At 38.4% G+C, this 20306-nt stretch overlaps 1 protein-coding gene and 1 non-coding gene across 7 annotated transcripts in view; one reads left to right on the top strand and one right to left on the bottom strand.

The window, feature by feature from the left end:
• ARNT (aryl hydrocarbon receptor nuclear translocator) overlaps positions 1-20306 on the bottom strand; it is a 69858-nt gene that overhangs the window by 7114 nt on the left and 42438 nt on the right. For all 6 annotated transcript variants that reach the window (XM_044239105.1, XM_044239103.1, XM_044239106.1 and 3 more), the window contains 8 exons: positions 18775-18988; positions 16261-16363; positions 14481-14546; positions 13978-14063; positions 12372-12448; positions 7609-7743; positions 5205-5279; positions 857-1008 (listed from right to left, as the gene is read on the bottom strand). In XM_044239105.1, coding sequence (XP_044095040.1) covers positions 857-1008; positions 5205-5279; positions 7609-7743; positions 12372-12448; positions 13978-14063; positions 14481-14546; positions 16261-16363; positions 18775-18988 — 908 coding nt within the window. The remainder of the gene's footprint in view (positions 1-856; positions 1009-5204; positions 5280-7608; positions 7744-12371; positions 12449-13977; positions 14064-14480; positions 14547-16260; positions 16364-18774; positions 18989-20306) is intronic.
• LOC122901365 lies at positions 2980-3173 on the top strand. Its single transcript, XR_006383462.1, has one exon. It is a non-coding gene; the product is annotated as a U2 spliceosomal RNA (small nuclear RNA).

Genomic DNA, 20306 nt, shown 5'->3' with positions numbered 1-20306 from the left:
TTCCATTCATATGAAATGTCCAGAACACACAAATTTAAAGAGACAGAAACTAGATTAGTTGTCATATAGGACTTGGGGAATGGGGAGGAAGACTGTTAATGAGTACAGAATTTTTTAGGGGAAATGATCATGTACTGAGAGATTAGACTGTACAACTCTGTGACATACTAAAAAATTGTACACTTTAAATGGGTGTACTTCATGGCATGTGCAATCTATTGCAAAAACTGGTTTTCACCAAGTTGAGAAAGAAAATCTCAAACAGAAAGGAATCAAGGAATAAAAACTAACAAGAATGGATGTATCTATGGTCTACAGTAAACTACGGTCCATGAGCAAAATCCAGTCTACTACCTGTTTTCATAAATAAAAAGTTTGTTGGAACATAGCCATCTTTGTTCATTTCATTTGCTAGGACTATTTTCACGCTATAATACCACAGCTGGATAATTCAGTAGAGATCATATGCCCCACAAAGCTAGGATAAGTACTATCTGGCCTTTTACAAAAAGAGTCTGCAGACACCTGCTCTAGATGAAAATCCTACCAGAAGAGAGCAATAAACTGGTATTTAAATCAATATCGTTTCTAGAAAGGGTTGAAAAGCATAAAATAGAAACACACACCATTCACATCTCAGAACTTACTCTCTGAAGTACTATTTGTTAAAACTCTTATTCTAGCTGGATGAACTATCCCAAATCCTATAGTAAATTGGAAGATGAGGAACTTCAAACTAATGGCTTACTACCACAAAGGTAGGTAAAGCAGAAAAGTAGAAGACAGGCTTAATAAAGCTAAGCAGACTCGGCCCACGAGATGTCCCAACCTTGGAAAAGGCCTTTATGGTACATACTTCACATTGGTGTTGGTACAGATGATGTACTCAATTTCATCTGAGTAAGGGTTCTGGAAAGTAAAGGAGCTGGTTCTCATCCAGAGCCACTCTCGGTTCTTAGACCGGAACCGGAACATGACAGACAGCACCTGGCCTTTTAATTTCACCACCTGAAAAAATTTTCATGCTATCAGTGAAACCCACAAAAAACTTTCTTTAGAATTTTTTTTTTTAATTTCCCATTTCTACAAACCTAAGATTTGTGTGATCCTGTCCTTGAAGTCTCAGTCTCTTTCAAGGTTACTGATGAAACAACATGTAGAATGAAAGCTAAGTGCTAAATAATAAGGAGATATACTTATTTTTCTTCCCAGAGTCCCAAGCAGCTATCTGACCACGCTAGTCAAAGTCAAACAGGAGTTACAATTTTTATTCCAGGAAAATAAAGACTGTTTCCCCACTTCTTGTGGAAAATCCCTTAAAGATAATGTGGCTTTAGCTTTACAGTCTATTGTAGAAATTTGTAGTTTGATACTGAATAGTTTACATGTTGCTCCTCAATCCTAGGTTTTCCCCCCAAACCTTGAGAATTTGTTTTCACAGCAGCCATGGAGGTTTCTATAAATAAAAATAAGTTAGCTTTAGCCTTGTTTTGTTTCTATTTTTTAAAATAAAGTAATTTTAGATTATTTTAGTTTCTAGTCTTATGAAACAGAAAATTATCTTTTGAACCTCTCTCCCTAACAATGAATAAGGATTAGTAGCTAACATTTTATAGTTATTATATGTCAAGCACTGGGCTACGTTGTTTTTAAATTTTTTTTAAAAGAACATCAACATTTATTTAACATGATAAAAAAGATATGAGATATGAACATTTACATTTAAACAATACTAAATAGCCTTTAATTCTTACATGTGCTCACTGTGAAATATATACAGAATGAATATAATTACATTTGTATATAACTAAGTACTGGATTCGAAACCTGCTTACTAAGGTATATATCTATTCCAGTGAAGTATAAGCCCAGTGCTTCAAAATACCTAGCCTTTATAAGGTTTTTTGTTTGTTTGTTTGTTTTTTTAACAAAAAGTGGTAACATTTGTATTTTTTTTCCAATTTATTTATTTTCAGAAAAACAGTATTCATTATTTTTTCACCACACCCAGTGCTCCATGCAAGCCGTGCCCTCTATAATACCCACCACCACTTTTGTATTTAAGTGTGGAAATAACTGCTGACATTAAAGCAGACTGAGAATTACAGAAGAAAATGGGATATACTTCACTTAGCAATAATAAAATGGCACATTTTATACACACACACACACACACACACACACTTCTCACAAATCAGGTGTGACACACAGCACTGCAGTAACCAAAATGGAGAAAAAAGGAAAACAAGCTTTGTTGGAAATAACTAAATTTATTACTGAAAAAGAAATATAAATTCAACTAGACTTAAGAAATACCAAAATCAGGAAATCAGCAGCTAAGTAAGTAGTTGGAGACCCTCCATTAAAAAGCACCTTTATCTAAGTACCCTAAAATCATAGCAGCAACTAATGTCAAAATAATAACCTCAAGATTATGTAGAATATACAGGAGTCATTAAAGCTGTTTTGCAATAAACATTTTCTAGAAATGATAAAATGATACTCTGTGACCAGAAATTGTAAGGTTAGGAATTTCAAGAATTTAAAATACACAGTACAGTATCTTCTCCCACTGCTGAAGGTCCATGTCCTTAGTTCTGAATGGATTGAACAGAAGTCAGAATAGTTTTTCAGAACGGTTTTTCTGAGCCTACACAAACACAAAATGTGATTCTTCTGCAAGCTGCAGCTGAGTGCATGGAACTGGTAATGCTGAAGTTCTAGAAGACAGAGAGACATCTTACTGCCATCATCTGATTTTCTCCAGATGTTGGGTTATTTGCTTTAAATGCATTATCTTAATCTTCCCAATAACCCTCTGAATTTAAGTACTGTTATTATACCTATTGTGTAAGAACACTACTGAGGCGCAAAGAGAAATCAGTCTACTACAAAGAACTGCTTCCTAAAGCCAAACCTGTACTGAAATTAAATTCACCACTTCTTTTTAGAATCTGGGGCCTGAAAATAACAGAGTTAGTTTATTTTTGGCCTTTTGGCTAAAATCAAGTGCAGTATCTGTTCCTATCAGTTTAATATATGACACGTCCTCTATCTGAGGACAATATATTAAATGGATTTTTGGAGCAGGGAGATGGAATAGGAGATTTGCTCCCCATCCACGCCACGCATCAACCTGGTATTACAAGAACTCCAGGAATGGAGCACTCCCTCGGGGAATACTTAGGTGCCTAAAGCCAGCTCGAGCTGCAGGGGCAACCTGTGTGTATTGGAATGTCTCTGCCTCTGAGTGAGTGCCTGAGCAGATGGCTTGTATCTGGCCTCCTGTAGGGGGAGGTGTGTGTATATATATAAATATATGCACCATGGGTGTCTTACACTGTACTAGAAGCATGAATGAAGTATGATTATGCCAATGGTAGAAATAGTTTTTGTTAATTTCTCCTTTCTTTTTGTTTCTGTCTTCAGTAATTTCCTCTCCAGGGTTTTGCTTTCTTGTACTTAAGCTGACTATTTTCTGAGTTTCTTAGGAAGATTTATTTAAAAAAAAAAGAAAGAAAGAAAAAGAGTTTACAATTACTAACTCTTGCCTTTTGGCTTCCAGAGCAGTGCCATGCAGGATAGCAAGAACAAGCACCCAACAAAAGGTAGCAAAAAGGAAGCCAAGAAGTGACTGATCCATTTTCTAAGAAAAAAGGCACAATGTGAAAGCACCAACTTGTTCAACTTGTTCAATATAAGAAAATATTTGAAAAACACTAATCATGAGAATTCAATGAACCAAAATCACATCTGATGGCCTCAGGATCATGTTTTTGAAGTGAGCCTTGCTGATCTGCAGAATGATGAAGCTGCACTTAGAAAACTCAATCTAATTACTGAGGATGTTCAGGGCAAAAACTGCATAATTTCTATGGCATGGATCTTACCTGTGACAAAATGTGCTCTATGGTCAAAAAATGGCAAACAATGACTGAAACTCATAGTAATGTTAAGACTACCAATGGTTACTTGCTTTGCCTATTTTGTGTTAGTTTTAACAGAATTTTTTTTAAAGATTTATTTATTTGAGAGACAGAGTGCATGCATGCATGCATGCAGGGTGGCAGGGATGGGGAGCAGCAGAGGGAGAGAGAGAATCTCAAGGAGACTCCCAGCTGAGTGAGGAGCCTGACCTGGGGCTCAATCTCACAACCCTGAGATTATAACCTGAGCTGTAATCAAGAGTCAGGGGCTTAACCAAATAAATCACCCACCCAGACACCCCTATTTTGTGTTGGTTTTACTAAAAAAGGCAACAATCAGATTCAGAAGACCTCCTATGCTCAACATCAACAGGTCTGCCAAATTTGGAAAATGATGATGGAAATCATGACCTGAGAGGTGAAGACAAATGACTTGAAAGAAGTGGTCAATAAGCTGATTCCAGATAGCATCAGAAAAGACACAGAAAAAGCTTACCAATCTGTTTGTCCACTGCACAATGTCTTTGTAACAAAAGGAAAAATGCTGAAGAAGCCCAAGTTTGAACTAGGAAAACTCATGGAGCTTCACAGTGAAGGTATTAGTTCTGGAAAAGCCACTGGGGATAAGACTAGTACTAAAGCTGAATGAGCTGATGGATAAGAGCTACTAGCCCAAGAATCTGATTAAAATTCAACATTTAATAAATAAAAATCTTATTCGTTTAGCGTTAACTCTTAATGATCTATAAAAGAACCATGAGAGGCGCCTGCGTGGCTGAGTTGTTAAGTGTCTGCCTTCGGCTCACGTCATGATCCCAGGGTCCTGGGATCCAGCCCTATGTCAGGCTCCTTGCTCAGCGGGAAGCCTGATTCTCCCTCTCCCATTCCCCCTGCTTGTGTTCCCTCTCTCGATGTCTCTCTGTCAAATAAATAAAAATCTTTTAAAAAAACAACAACAACCATGAAATGGTTATTCCTACCACCACCCACAGTTCAGTGAGGCCTAGAATATTTTAAGCACTTTAAAGAGTCTCTTGGATACAGCTAGCTGGATACAGGACAGCTGAGTAGCCAAAGCCAAAATACCTTGGATATTATCCATAGTTTCAAAACACTAGCCCTTTTCTGTTCCTTAAAAATACAGGTTTTGTTTTAAAGGACATAAGATTATGATGCCTGTCACAGTACTCAATCAGTGGTCAATAAATGTTTGAGGAATTAATATAACAAGTATTAGATTAAAATATTATTCAGATCCAAACCATGGGGAAAAGTTACCTGTTGAAAGCTATCTCTTAGAAGTTGCTGGTCTTCAGGATGACAGAATTCTACAATATTCTTTCCTAAGAGTTCCTAGAAGTGAAAAAAGAGGAGTAAGATGGACACTTCTATGATTATCTAACTTTCCTGGCCTATCAGCAAACGACTTAGATTTTATGTCTCCTGTGTTTAGCCTAGGGTTTATAGAAAGTGTGGGGGGAGAGGAAAAAAAGACAGAAACAAAAGAATATAGAATCTGCTAAGCAAATGGCCTCTAAAACATTTGTTTTTCAGAATATTATATTTTAGCTGTATTTTTACACATTTGAGGTCTAATGTACACATAAATTCACTCATTCTAAATCTACAATTTGATGGCCTCTAACATATTTATACATTATATTTATACATTATTACCACAAATCCAGTTTCAGAACATGTCCACTGCTCCCAAAGTTCTCTTTTGCCTGTTTGTAGTCAACATCTGCTCCCAACCTCCTAGTCAACCAGTGACCTCCCTTCTGCTTTAGTGTTGTCTTTCTAGAAATGTCATATGGAATCATATAATATGTAGTCTACTGGGTCTGATTTCTTACATGTAACTTAAGATTTTTGGAGCTCATCTATGTTGCTGCACATAGTAATAGTATATTCCTTTTATTACTCAGCAGTATTCTAACATGGCTATTTCACAGTTGTGTATCCATTCACTAGTTAATGGACATTTCCAATTTTCCCACTTTGGGGTTACTGTGAATAATACAACTACGAACACTTGTATATAAATCTTTATGTGAACAAAGGTTTCATTTCCCTTGAGTAAATGCTTAGGCGTAGAAGTGCTAGATTATAGGATTATGTATACATTTAACTTTTTACAATTTACAAAACTCTTCTTTCATTTTTCCAAAATGTTTTTCTGAAGTGGCTATACCATCTTACAGGTCTGCCAACAATGTCTAACAGTTACAATTTCTCCCCATTCTTACAACACTTTTTGATAATAGTGGACATATAGTGGTATCTCACTGTGCACATTCTAGTGGGCATACAATAGTATCTCACTGTGGTTTTAATTTGCACTTTCCTACTGACTGATGATGACAAGCATCTTTTTTTTTTTTTTTTTAAGATTTTAAATAATCTCTACAACCAACATGGGTTTGAACCTACAACCCCCAAGATCAAGGGTCACATGTTCCATCAACTGAGCCAGCCAGGCACCCCATGATGAGTATCTTTTTATATGCCATTCATGTTTCTTCTTTGGTGAAATATCTGTTCAGATCTTGTGCCCTTTTTATCTTATCTTTTATTTTATCTTAATCAGTTGTAAGAGTTCTTTTGTATATTCTGGTTACAAATCCTTTTTCAGGTATATGATTTGCAACATTTTTTCCCCATTTGTGGATGATATTCTCACTTTCTTAATGATGTCCTGTTAAGAGGGTAAATTTTAATTCTCATGAAATCCAACTTATGAGTTTTTTCTTTTGTGAACCATGCTTCTGGTGTCACAGAAGAAAACTTTGTCTAACTCAAGATCACAAAGATAATCTCCTATGTTCTTCTGTAAGTTTTATAACTTTAGCTCTTGTCCATTTATGTTTTTGAGTTGATCTCTGTCTGTGGTATAAGAAAGAGTCTACGTCCTTTGTGTGTGGGGAAAACTTTTCCATCACCATTGTTGGAAAGAATCTTTTCTCCACTGAATTGTCCTGACATTTTTGTTGAAAGTCAGTTGACCATAAATATGAAAAGAGACTATCTTCTGTTCTATTGATCTGTATATCTATCCCTATACAGATATTACACTACCTTGATGACAAAAGCTTTATAACAGGTGTTTAATCAAGTCCTGTAAATCCTCCAACTTTGTTCTTTTTCAAGACCTCTTTTTTGCCAACTTCTTCACAGAGCCATAGCCAGAAGTCTCTCCTGGTCATACAGTTTTGAAGGGTTCTATAATGATTTATTGCTCAACTCTGGTATAGCTACCTGCTCTGCTGAATGAGAAATCTCAATAAAATCATAATAACCAGGGCCAAACTTGTGTATTTTGTGGGTTACTATGTACCTAACCTAAGTGATTACACAAATCATTTAACGATGATCATACCATTACAACTAATTAAAATGAACTCTCCTGCATTATTATCTGTATTAATATCAACAACAAAAAATAAATACATATCCACGCCCACTGTTCCCATGTGAGAGCAGCCATATTTTTCTAGACTGGATGAATGACATTGGTAGAAACCTGAGAATAAATTAAGCTACAGGTAGAATAGGTTCATTTCTTTTTCTGATCTAGGCCTGATATGTTTTGGCTCTTCTGGAATACACGATTGAATAATCTCAACAAAACCAAGGGAAAACAGGCTTCAGTATCAATGATTTAACAGCTCCAGCTCTTCACCTGTGGTTGGTAGCCAACAGTAGCCACACAGCGATGATCCACAAAAGTGAAGATTCCCTCAATGTTGTGCCGAGAGATGAACTCTGTTGGTTGACAAACATTACTCATATCTGTACAGTTGGGAGAACTAGTTACCTGAAAGTAAAGAGATAAAAACAAGATAAAATGACACCATTCTTTTTTTTTTTTTAAAGATTTTTATTCATTTGACAAAGAGAGAGCATAAGCAGGGGGAGCAGCAGAGGGAGAGGGAGAAGCAGGCTCCTTGCCGAGCTGGGAGCCTGATGCGGGACTTGATCTTAGGACCCTGGGGTCATGGCCTGAGCTGAAAGCAGAGGCTTAACCATGTGAGCCACCCAGGCACCCTGATACCATTCTTTACAGATACATTTCCCATCTCCTCATGGTCATATATATAGACATGACACTTCCAATTTTAGGAATTTCTGAGCTTCCATCTCATCCAAACAGGAAAAAAATGACAATCACAATCCGAGAGGGTAAGAGGGCTAGTTCCACTCCCACATATGTATCCTATACCAACTTTGTGAAAAGATTAAAATTAATTCAACTCAAAACTCACCTATTTTCATTTAACTAGGCTATGTTTGATTAGAAAATTAGTCCCCAGTAACCAAGAAACTTATATAATTTTATGAAAAGAATAATTCCACTTTTCTAGTCATAAAACAATAAAATAAAAAGGGGTGCCTGGGTGGCTCAGTGGGCTAAGCCTCTGCCTTTGGCTCAGGTCATGATCTCAGGGTCCTAGGATCAAGTCCTGCATCAGGCTCTCTGCTGCGCAGGGAGCCTGCTTCCTCCTCTCTCTCTCTCTGCCTACTGGTGATCTCTCTCTGTTGAATAAATAAATAAAATCTTTTTAAAAAAATGCAACAAACTTATAAATAAATAAATAAAATAAAAAGATCTCCCTTCTCCTACAATGCCTGGGTAGCTCAATCAGTTAAGCATTTGCCTTTGGCTCGGGTCGCGATCCCAGATTCCTGGGACTGAGTCCCACATCAGGCTCCTTGCTTGGCAGAGAACTTGCTTCTTCCTCTGCCTACTGCTCCCCCTGCTTGTGCTCTCTCTCTCCCTCTCTCTATATATATAATAAACAAAATCTTTTTAAAAAACAGATTTCTCTTCTTCTGTGTAGAAGCAGAAGAAATTAATTACAAAGAGAAAATTCAGCACTATGAAGTTCACAGTATGAAAGATAAGGGGGAAAGATCTCCCTCCCTCTCTTATCCTTTTCAGCTTCTGCTATCCAAGAAGAGAAGCACTGTGAATGCTATGTTCTTCCTAAAATCTGGGGTTTCACAGAACTCATTTGTATGTAGAGAGTAAAAGAAAAATAACATCAAGTCCTGAAGGAGAGTTCTTCTCACTGAAAAGGAATGATATGGGACTTCCAGGGAAGATGGTGGAGTAGGTAAACCCTAAACTTACCTCGCCCCATAGATACAACCAGATAACAGCCGCATCGGTGTAAATAACCCAGATAAGGAACCAAAGACTTAGAGAACAAACTCTCCACAGCTAAATGCATAGAAGAGGCCACACTGAAGAGAGTAGGAAGACTAAATGGATACACTAAAAGGCCCCGTGGACTGTCCACAGGAAGGAAGAACTCAGTGGGCACAGAGAAGGGAGAGAAACAGACTATCACACCAGGGAGACCCCACAGGGAAGACAAATCCCAATAACATTTGGTTTGAAACCAGAGGGGCTGAATTTCAAGAACTGCTTACCAACAGCAGGGCTTAAAACCTGGAACACTTAAGTATCAGCAGGCTCATGGGAAAGCTGGGAGGGCAAGAGGAAACCAAGTCCCCACCCTTAAAGAGAGAGCACAACAAACAGCCCCATGGAGATACAGCACAGAGGCAGCACTCTGAAAAACACCCAGAGTATAAAGGAGGGAGATCTGTTTACTAATTTCAGAGCATGTGCTGGAGAGGCAAGGATCACTGGAAAATTCCCCCAGTACTAAAGGAGCTGGCTAGTGCCATTTCCCTCCGTTAGCACAAACACACTGACATGTGCAGGAGCCAGTATGATACCAACACTCAGTACTTCACTTGCTAACAGCATGCCCCACTCATGCATACACCTGTGGGCATACCCCAGCTAGACAGGCTGCAACACCAGGTCTCCTTCCACAGCTGACCCCTGCAAACCTTGCTAACATCATGCACCCCACTCCTATGCATTCAGAGCTACTTATATCTGGAAAATGCCTGGTCTGACTCAACTTAAGCCCATAGCATCCCAAGACTGGCCCACTACAATGATCCAGTACAAGGTCCAAACCCTGCCCACACTAGACAGAGAGCCATTGCAGATGACTGGACTAAAGGCAAAAGCTGCTCAGCCACAATAGCAAGGCACACATAACATACATAAGAGACACCCCTGGAGCACATTCTGATGAACAGGGGACGTGGCACTACAGGTCACTACTCTCAAGAGAAGGAGCTGTACCTGAATTTCCTAACACAAAGAAACAAAGAGTTAGACAAAATGAGGACACAGAGGAATATGTTCCAAATGAAGTAACAGGACAAAATCACAGCAAGAGACAGAAACAAAACAGAGATAAGTAATATGCCTGATGTAGACTTTAAAGTACAGAGGACTTGAGAAGAGAATGAAGGACCTCAGCGAGACCCTTAACAGAGACAGGAAAACATAAAAGAACCAATCGGAGATTAAAAAAAAAAAAAAAAACCAAAACAAAAACTCAGTAACTAAAATTAAAAACACAGGGTGCCTGGGTGGCTTAGTCATTGGGCATCTGCCTTCAGCTCAGGCCATGGTCCCAGGGTCCTGGGATTGAGCCCCACATCACTGGGCTCCCTGCTCAGCAGGAGGCCTGCTTCTCCCTCTCCCACTCCCTCTGCTTGTGTTCCCGCTCTTGCCATTTCTCTGTCAAATAAATGGATAAATCTTTAAAAAGCAAATTAAATTCAAAAGACACTAGATGGAATGAATAGTAGACTAGAGGAAACAAAAGAACAGATCAGCAAGCTGGAGGACAGAATGATGGGAAGCAATCAAGCATGCCTGAGAGTGAGGGAGAGAAGGAAAGATATAAAAATGAAAACAGACTTAGGGAACTCAGTGATGCCAGCAAGCATAAGAAAATTCAGTTATAGGGATCCCAGGAGAAGAGAGGGGAAAAGGGGGCAGAAAATTTATTTGAATAAGGAATAGCTGACAATTTCCCCAATCTGGGGAAGGAAACAGAAATCCAGATCCAGAAGGCACACAGAGTCCCCAACAAAATCAACCTAGGGAGGTCTACTCCAAGACATACAATAATTAAACTGGTAAAAAGAAGAGATAAAGAGAGAATTTTAAAAGCATAAAGAGGGGTGCCTGTGTGGCTCAGTGATTAAGCGTCTGCCTTCGGCTCAGGTCATGATCCCGGGGTCGTGGCATCGAGCCCCTAATTGGGCTCCACGCTTCTCTCTCCCCCACTCCTCCTACTTGTGTTCCCTCTCATTGTCTCTCTCTCTGTCAAATAAATAAATAAAATCTTTTTTAAAAAAAAATAAGTAAATGAAAGCAGAAAGAAGAAAAACAGTTACCAAAAAAAAAAAAAAAGAAAGAAGCAGAAGAAGAACAGTTACATACAAGGGAAAACCTTGAGGTAATCAGTAGATTTCTCAGAAGAAACTTCGCAGGACAGAAGAAGTAGCATGATATATTCAAAGTGCTGAAAGAAGAAAGCCTGTGGCCAAGCATGCTCTATCCAGCAAGGCTATTATTCACAACAGAAGGACAGATAAAGTTTCCCAGACAAGCAAGAGTTATAGAAATTCATGACCACTAAACCAGCCCTGTAAGAAATGTTAAAGGGAACTCTTTGAGACAGTAAGTAGGAGTAAGAAAAGTAGGGAAAACAAAACCAGCAAAATGAAGTATGTTTATAAAAATTAGTCAAGGAATTCACAAAATAAAAGGCTGCAAAGTATGACACCAATATACCTAAAACGTGAAGAGAAGAGGAATGAAGAATGAGTTCAAACGTAAGTGACTATCAATTTAACATAAACTGCCATATGCTTAACACAAACCTAATGGTAACCACAAATTAAACCAGTAAAAAAGTAAAGAGAAAGATGGGCGCCTCAGTGGCTCAGTCAATTAAGCATCTGCCTTCAGCTCAGGTTATGATCCCAGGGTCCTAGGACTGAGCCCTGCACTGGACTCCCTGTTCCACAGGGAGTTTGTTTCTCCCTCTCCCTCTGCCCCTGCTTATATTCTCTCTCTTGCATATGACACCCGGGGCTCATCACAAATACCCTCCTTAACACCCATCACTCATTTGACTCAACCCCCCACCTAAGAGTACACTTCTGATAAGCACTGAGTAATGTGTAGTCATCCTGAATCAACGGGCACCTGGATGACTCAGCTGGTTAAGCATCTCTTGATTTCAGCTCAGGTCATCATCTAGGATTTGAGATCAAGCCCCACACTGGGCTCCGTGCTGGGTATAGAGCACCCAGCTTAAGATTCTCTCTCTCCCTCTGCCCTTTCACCCCACATCTGTCTCTCTCTTAAAAAAAAATAAATAAAAAGAATTGCTAAATCACTATATTGTACACCTCATATAACTAATATGCTAATAAATCAATATGACACCATATGTTAACTACACTGGAATTAAAATTTTTAAAAATGTGTAAGATTTTTAAAAAGAAAGGAAGAAAAGAAAGTAGATGATATAGATGTGGAAAATTCATACTTACCTGCAGTCTGCCAATGGCCACTAGGCAAAATTTGCTCCCCTGACCTGCCTCTGGATCATCATCTGGGAGGGAGACACCTTCAAGAAGGTGAAATTAAAAGGTTTAAGAGGGATTTCAAACTCAACTGCCTTCAATTCAGATAGAAAAAGATTTAAAATACATGTAGGTATGAAGAGACTAGGTATAAAATAACAGAGTGCTGAATGATAATAAGGATAAACAACTGCACAGAACTTACCATATATGCCAGATACTGTTTAAAGTATTTTTACATGTATTAATTCATATATTTTACCCATATTAATTGTAATAAACTATAGAGTACAAGTCCCACTCAAAGTATTCTAAAAAACTGTACTGGTCAAACCAAACATATGGAGACAGTCATTTATTCTAGGACTAATACCGTAGGCAGGCAACAGATGTCTTGCCCACCTTGTGTTTTAAAATAAGCAAACAACTAAAAATGAAATTAAACCAACATCAAAAGCTAGTTACTTATGTCCTTTGGATAAGAGAGAAGCCAAAGTTTCAATGTTTTTTGTGGAAAGGGAAGAAGGCTTCATTTTCTCTCTAGTCTTTGCATATATAGTCTTTTTACCAAGAAAAATATTATTTGAGAGCAATACAGAAGTATAAAAGACCACGTATAATATGGCAAATGTATGGTTTATTCAGTATATAAACTAAAAGGCTCAAATGTCACTACACTTAAAATTAATTTTTCTGAATTACATTTAATTACCATTTATTGAGTGCATATATATGCCAGGCACTGGGCTAAGTGCTTTTCTTACATTAACTCTAATCTTCAAAATAACTCTATGTGGGATATATTACCTCCAAATTATAGATGAGAAAACTGAGGGGTTCTTTTTATACAGGTCAAATGTCTTACCCTAAGTTACACCATTAGTAAGTAACAATGCCAGAATCAAACCCAGGTTTTTTTTTATACAAAGTTTGATTTCTTCCCCAAATATACCACCTTGCCTCCTTCTCTCTTAGTTTCCCTCTCCCTACAATCCCATTTCCCCATTACACCCATCTAGCAGCAAAGTAATAAAGTTGCTAAGATCTGGAAATTCTGACAAACCAGTTTAAAAGGCTGATTCCTGCACTCAACCACCCTTCTCACATTTTCTATTTGACTTCAAGTTCTAGCTAAGCTAATGTGCTCACATCTTGATTTGAGGCCTTTAAAGAGAATATCCCACTTATAAGTTACTACTATTAAGTCATTTCCCTCTTCTCCCTCCAAGTCATGCTTCTACTTTAAAAAGCTTTCTCGAATTAACTGCACTCAATGCCAACTGTTTCTTTGCACAAAAAAACTTAGAAAATTGGTATTTAGTATATATTATTATAAATCTGCATGTTGAAATATTGCATTCTGTGATACCACCAACACTGAATCATTTTTAAGTCTGAGTAATCCATCTCCCCAGCTGGAATATACAGGAGGGGCAGGAGCCTGCTTTTTCTTTGTTATTTTCTTACAGTTTATACCACAGTACATTTCGCATACCAGGTACATGATAAATGTTAGCGAACTCAGACTCTGTGACAAACCTGCTGCACCATGGGAGAAATTCAACTTTCCTACCTGCTGGGGGCCAGGCCTTGATGTAGCCTGTGCAGTGGACCACCACAAAGTGAGGTTCCCCATCCTTCACAGAGCCAAGTCCATTCCTAGAAGAAGTACATGTGTGAGGAGAAAACCCTACCCAGTAACATTTAAAAGGCAATGCTGGCTTAGTACCTTAACTTTAGGCTCCTGGATGTTTAGAAAACTGGTCACTTTTTGACCTCTCCCACCCAAAAGTGACCACCATATTTCTGACCCTTGCCAAAGTAAAGAAACAGAAAGGTAGTGTAGCAGAAAGAAAGTTGGTAAAGTGGTAGGGCAACTTCTTCAAACAAGATAAGCAAAGGAGGCTGTAAAAGTTTAGGAAAATACTGTCCCCTCCCCCCCAAAAAAAGTAACTGGAAAGTGAAGGATGAAGGTGAGGGCTGTTGAAAGAAGTACTACAGTAAGATGGCTGAACAAGCGATGATCTCTACAGGTACTTGGCCATCCCTTTGGTTTTTCATTGTTCAGGACCTCACCTGCATCTGTTCCTCACAAAGCTCAATCTATTCATGGAGACTGGGTCCACTGAGCTACTGCCACACCTGTTTCAAAGAACGGAGATATTAAAAGCAATTAAGCTGTGCTATTAAAGAACTTTCCATCCACTAACAGCCAGAAAAAGGGGCTCTGGATTAGACACAGAAGGATAAAGAAGTCAGGCTTGATATTTCTAAAATTTGTATTTCTAAAACTGTCCAGAATTTGAAGTTCAAAATATTCCACATAATCTTCAAATGCAGACATTCTCTACACTGTGGTCAGTATACTTTTTGTGTAAAGGACCAGACGCTAAATATTTCAGCTTTTGTGGGTCATACAATCTGTTGCAACGAGCCATCAGAGCATGAAAACAGCCACAGACAACACATAAACAAATGCACATTGCTATGTTCCTATAAAGCTTTATTTACAAATACAATTATTTATAAATATTTACAACCACAAACAAAGAGTTGTGGTTTGCAGATTCCTGTTCTATACCACAACCCAATCTATTTGCCACATTTCTTTATTTATCTTGCTCTTTCCTATGTCTCTACATAGGTCGTGTCCACATATTGGGACATTCTCCCACCCTCTCTACCTTCCTTATCTCATTTCTTTAAAATAATGGCTAAAACTTACCCAGAGTTTAATATATACTGTACACTATTCTAAGCATCTTTACAAATATTTATTACCTCATGGTTTTAACAACTTTGTGAGGTTCTCAATTCCCAATATTAGACAAAACCACAGCACAAAGTAGTCATGTAATCAGCTCAAGGTCTCAGAAGATAGTAGGTAGTAGTCCAAGTTCAGAAGTTACTCTAAATCAGTAAGCCATATAATATTAAATTCTGTAACTCTCTCAGGAAACCTTTCTTAATGTCCTACTCATCATTTCTAAAAAGCATCCTCTCAGTGCAATGTAGGCAATTTCCACTGTACAACCTGAACTTATTTGTGACTTTAAGAGTTATCTTTCCTGCCTGTGTAGAATGTACCACCATACTTTCTTCAGAATACTAAAAAAGTATAATTTATAATTATAAACACTAAATATTAAGTGAAAGATATAAGAAAGTATCAACACTCTGTGAAAAAAAGAAAAATGCAGAAATGTTCTGAGTAGGTGGATGCTGTCTTGTGATATACTGGGAAAAAATACAGGTTTTGGAATCCAACTTCTCTGGATTAAAATAAAGTCCTATGCCAGACATTACCTATGTAATCCTGGGAAGTTAATTTTGAATCTTTTTTTAACAGCAGAATAGTATCCATAAACTCAACCCCAAAGAACAGATGTGGGAAATGTGATGATAGCCAAGTCTCTTATAATATGTGGTATAGGAGTTGTTCATTAAACTTTAGTTCCCTTATCAAACACTTCATTCTGTTATAATTCATGTGAGTCTTGACAGTTAAATTTAATCCAACTAGAGCTCGGATTTAAAAGGTTAACTCCCGGGGTGCCTGGGTGGCTCAGTGGGTTAAAGCCTCTGCTTTCAGCTCAGGTCATGATCCCAGGGTCCTGGGATGGAGCGCCACATGGGGCTCTCTGCTCAACAGGGAGCCTGCTTCCGCCTCTCTCTCTCTCTGCCTGTCTCTCTGCCTGTGATCTGTCAAATAAATAAATAAAATCTTTTAAAAAAATGTTAACTCCCCTACCCAGAAATCAAACACCCTGCTCTTAATTTTTCTTAAGTCTTAATTTTAAGTTAAATTAAGTCTTAATTTTTCTTAAGTTTCTTAAGTCCTCAGCCTGACACTCACCTCATACGGCAAATAAATGATCTCCTTGAGCCCATACACATCCTCATGGATGACTGTTGACCTTCCTTTTTCACTGTTCCAGTCTTCAGATCAAGGATACGCCCTGAAAAATGATGTGAAAAACAGTCTGGACTGTGTTCTTGTATGTGGTGAAAAGGGGACAGGAGAGACACTGGAGGCCAAGATAAATAAGTATCCTGTTCATGCCCTTCAATCTCCTTGCTTATAAAAGAACAGGCCAAGTAGGGGAAGGATTTTTTTCAAGTCCAAAATACCTCAAACTCCATCAATGAATGTTATTCTTAAATTCAAAGACAGCACTGGTGATAACCTTGTATAAGGAAGGAAGCTGGGAGTGGAAAGTAGTGTTGGCAAGTAAGAGGCCAGGCTATATTCTTGGATCTCATTTTTATACACATGCACATACACATGTGTACACATATGCACACTGAGGGAATGTCATTGTTTAAAAACAAATAATTTCATATGCCATAGTAACACAATACCTATCTCTAGCCAAAATTGTTCCTCCCTTTATTATATAGATACTAATGGCAAGGGTGTCTGGGTGGCTCTGAAGCATCTGCCTTCAAGCTCAGGTCATGATCCCAGGGTCCTAGGATCAAGGTCCTCATCAGGCTCCCTGCTCCCTCCTCTACCTCCCTCCGCTGTTCCCCCTGCTGTGTGCTCTGTCAAAGAAATAAATAAAATCTTTATAAAAAAAAAAAGAAACAAATGGCAACTTTTGAGAAAAGGAACTAGAAACATGAAATCCATAAAGACCTAAAAGAAGGGAAAACTAAAACACAATTAACAAAGGCAAAATCTTGCCATTTGCAATGACATGGATGAAATTAGATGGGGTTATGCTAAGTGAAATAAGTCAGAGAAAGACAATCATCAAATCATCTCACTCATATGTGGAATTTAAGAAACAAAACAGGATCACAAGGAAAGATAGGAAAAAAAATAAAATGACAAAATCAGAGAGGGAGACAAACCATTAAGACACTTAATCACAGGAAACAAACTGAGGGCTGCTGGAGGCGGGGGAGGGGATGGGGTAACTGGGTGATGGACATTAAGAATGGCAGTGAGGGACGTTTGGGTGGCTCAGTTCTTAAGCGTCTGCCTTCGGCTCCGGTCATGATCACAGGGTCCTGGGATTGAGCCCTGCCATCAGGCTCTCTGCTTGGTGGGAAGCCTGCTTCTCCCTCTCCCACTCCCCCTGCTTGTGTTCCCTCTCTCACTGTGTCTCTCTGTGTCAAATAAATAAATAAAATCTTTTAAAAAAATAAAGAAGGGCAGTGATATGAGCACTGGGCATTGTATAAGACTGATGAATCACTGACCTAGAGGCAGACCTCTGAAACCAGTAATACATCATGTTAATTAATTGAATTTAATTAATGGACTTTCTTATATTTAATTACGAGTTTTTAGAAGATTTAGCTTATTTATTTGAGAGAGAGGGAGAGAAGGCGTGCACACGTGTGTGTGTGTGTGTGTGTGTGTGCACGCGTACACAGGGAGACGCAGAAGAAGGACACAGAGAATCTCAAATAGATTCCAGCTTAGCATGGAGCCTGACATGGAGCTCAAACTCAAAAATCACAACCAGAGTCAAAACCAAGAGTTGGGACACTCAACCAACTGAATCACCCAGGCCCCCCTTAATTACCAGTTTTGATCTGCTTTCACTTTAAATTTTTTTTCCAGAGTTGCTTAAGAAGCAGACGTGTTTCCTCTAGCCAAACTCTGGCAAAAGTACTGAACAGCATTAAAATAGGGGGAAGGGAAAAAAAAAGAAAGAAAGAAAGAAAAGTAAGACAAAAAAATAGTATAGATACAAAAAAACCCACAACAGTAACAACAACTTATATACTGATAGAGGTGCCTGGGTGGCTCAGTTGTTAAGTGTCTGCCTTGGGCTCAGGTCATGCTCCCAGGTCCTGGCATGGAGCCCCAAATCATCGGGATCCCTGCTCAGTAGGAAGCCAGCTTTTCCCTCTCCCACTCTCCTGGCTTTGTGTTCCCTCTCTTGCTATGTCTCTGTCAAATAAATAAATAAAATCGCAAAAAAAAAAACTTATATACTGATAACCACTCCCCTCTAAAATAAATATCTATTAAATAGAATCCAGTATTAAAGCCAAAGATATGCAGAAACAGGTAGGAAAAAATACCAGGTAATTACCCATACAAATTAGACAGAAACATGGATAATTTAATTCTTTTAGAATGGGAAAAAAATTCATTGTAGATTTGGCTTTTACTGTTTTGTTTACAGTAATAAATTTTTATATGCACGCTGTCATAAAAAAAATTTTCTAAGAATAACTACAAATTATATTATCTGCATGTGGATATAAAAAAATGATTATATTCATTATGGGAGAACATTCTAGAAGCCCTGCCAGAGTTAATGAACAAAGTGAAGAGCTAAAACACCTCTTCTGTTTCAGGGAAAAAAGAAAGGGCTTCCCATTCATTTTCCATCCACATAATTCATACCTGTCAGGGCATTTTCCGAGGTGGAAAGCTGCTCACGAAGTTTGTCCACATCATCTGGATGCACCTGATCATAGAGTGTGCTACCAAACCATTCAGACTGTGGCTGGTTCAAAACTGGGGTCACTGAGTCAGAGACATAAACCACCCGGCCTGTCTCACATGAGACAATAAACAGAAAGCCATCTGCTGCCTCCAAGATCAAATGTTTGAGTTCCTGCCCAAGGAAGAGAAATAAAAGTTAATACTGAACTCTTAAAAGCCAAGTATTATTCATGGAAACAAGTAAGACATTTCAGACCTTATGCACATCTCCATAAGCAATTGCTGGCTCCTGCCTGATCCACAGCCCCAGCTATGCAGGCTAAATGTAACTGCCTTCACGACAGTTTTTTTTAATAGATATTTCTTCAATCTCTCTATGTCACTATTCACCTCTTCCCCTTCATCTCAGGACTCAAGATGGGGAATAAAGAAGTTTCCCACTAACAAAATTTAGTCCTTGATCTTACACCCTCTGGTCTCTTTTTAGGATCCTGCTCTATAAACACTCCCATTTTCACTCTCTCTCCCCTCAGATCTATAAATATGATCAGGTTTTCTCACTTGTATACAAATCTTCCCTCCATTTTGCCCAACTCATCCCTATTTCAGTGCCAAGTTTATATTAAGAGAGACTATGGACTCTGAAAAACAGTCTGAGGGGTTTGAAGTGGCGGGGGGGTGGGAGGTTGGGGTACCAGGTGGTGGGTATTATAGAGGGCACAGCTTGCATGGAGCACTGGGTGTGGTGAAAAAATAATGAATACTGTTTTTCTGAAAATAAATAAATTGGGGGAAAAAAAAAGAGTAATGTTATATTCACTGGTTCTATTCTCTTACCTTTCACGTATTCCTCAATCCCACTATAATTGTCATTCTAAACCATTCACATTGTTTTTAGCAGGTTAACAAAATTCTCCTGACTGCCAATTCAAGTCCCCTTTCCTGGGTCTTTATTATGTTACTCTATCTCTCTCCAGAATCTGGTAATGTTGTCCATCCCATCCTTTTATTTTCCTCTAGCTTCTACGACACCATCCCCCAACTTCTGCTGCCCTTCTAAATGCCCCTTCTCTGCTTCAGGCACCCTTCCCTTTGTTCAAGTCTTAAGTATAGGTATTTCCAAGGTTCTATCTTAAGTTCTCTTCTCTATTTATACCATAATCTCTGAGAAATTATATCCACTTCTTCCTGCTATGAAATGATGCCCAAGTCTGTATCTCTAGACTCCCCTAATGTTTTTTGTGGTTTTTTTTATTTTTGGCTTTAAGCAGACCTAAATTCCAACCAACTCTTAAACATTTCCAATTTAGACATTCTACCAGCAACTCAATTTCAACATCTCAAAACCGGTCATATTTCCCCCTCCAAAAAACAATCCTCTGTGCTCTTCTAGCATTTCCTTCCTTGATTAACAGTATCACCTTCCTCTCAGGCTACAAGACTCAAAATCTAATTACTTTGTCTCATGCTCCAGTGATAACTGTTTTATC

Source organism: Neovison vison, chromosome 2 (assembly GCF_020171115.1).
Source record: "Neovison vison isolate M4711 chromosome 2, ASM_NN_V1, whole genome shotgun sequence".
NCBI lineage: Eukaryota > Metazoa > Chordata > Mammalia > Carnivora > Mustelidae > Neogale > Neogale vison.
This window is presented reverse-complemented; position numbering and strand designations above follow the sequence as displayed.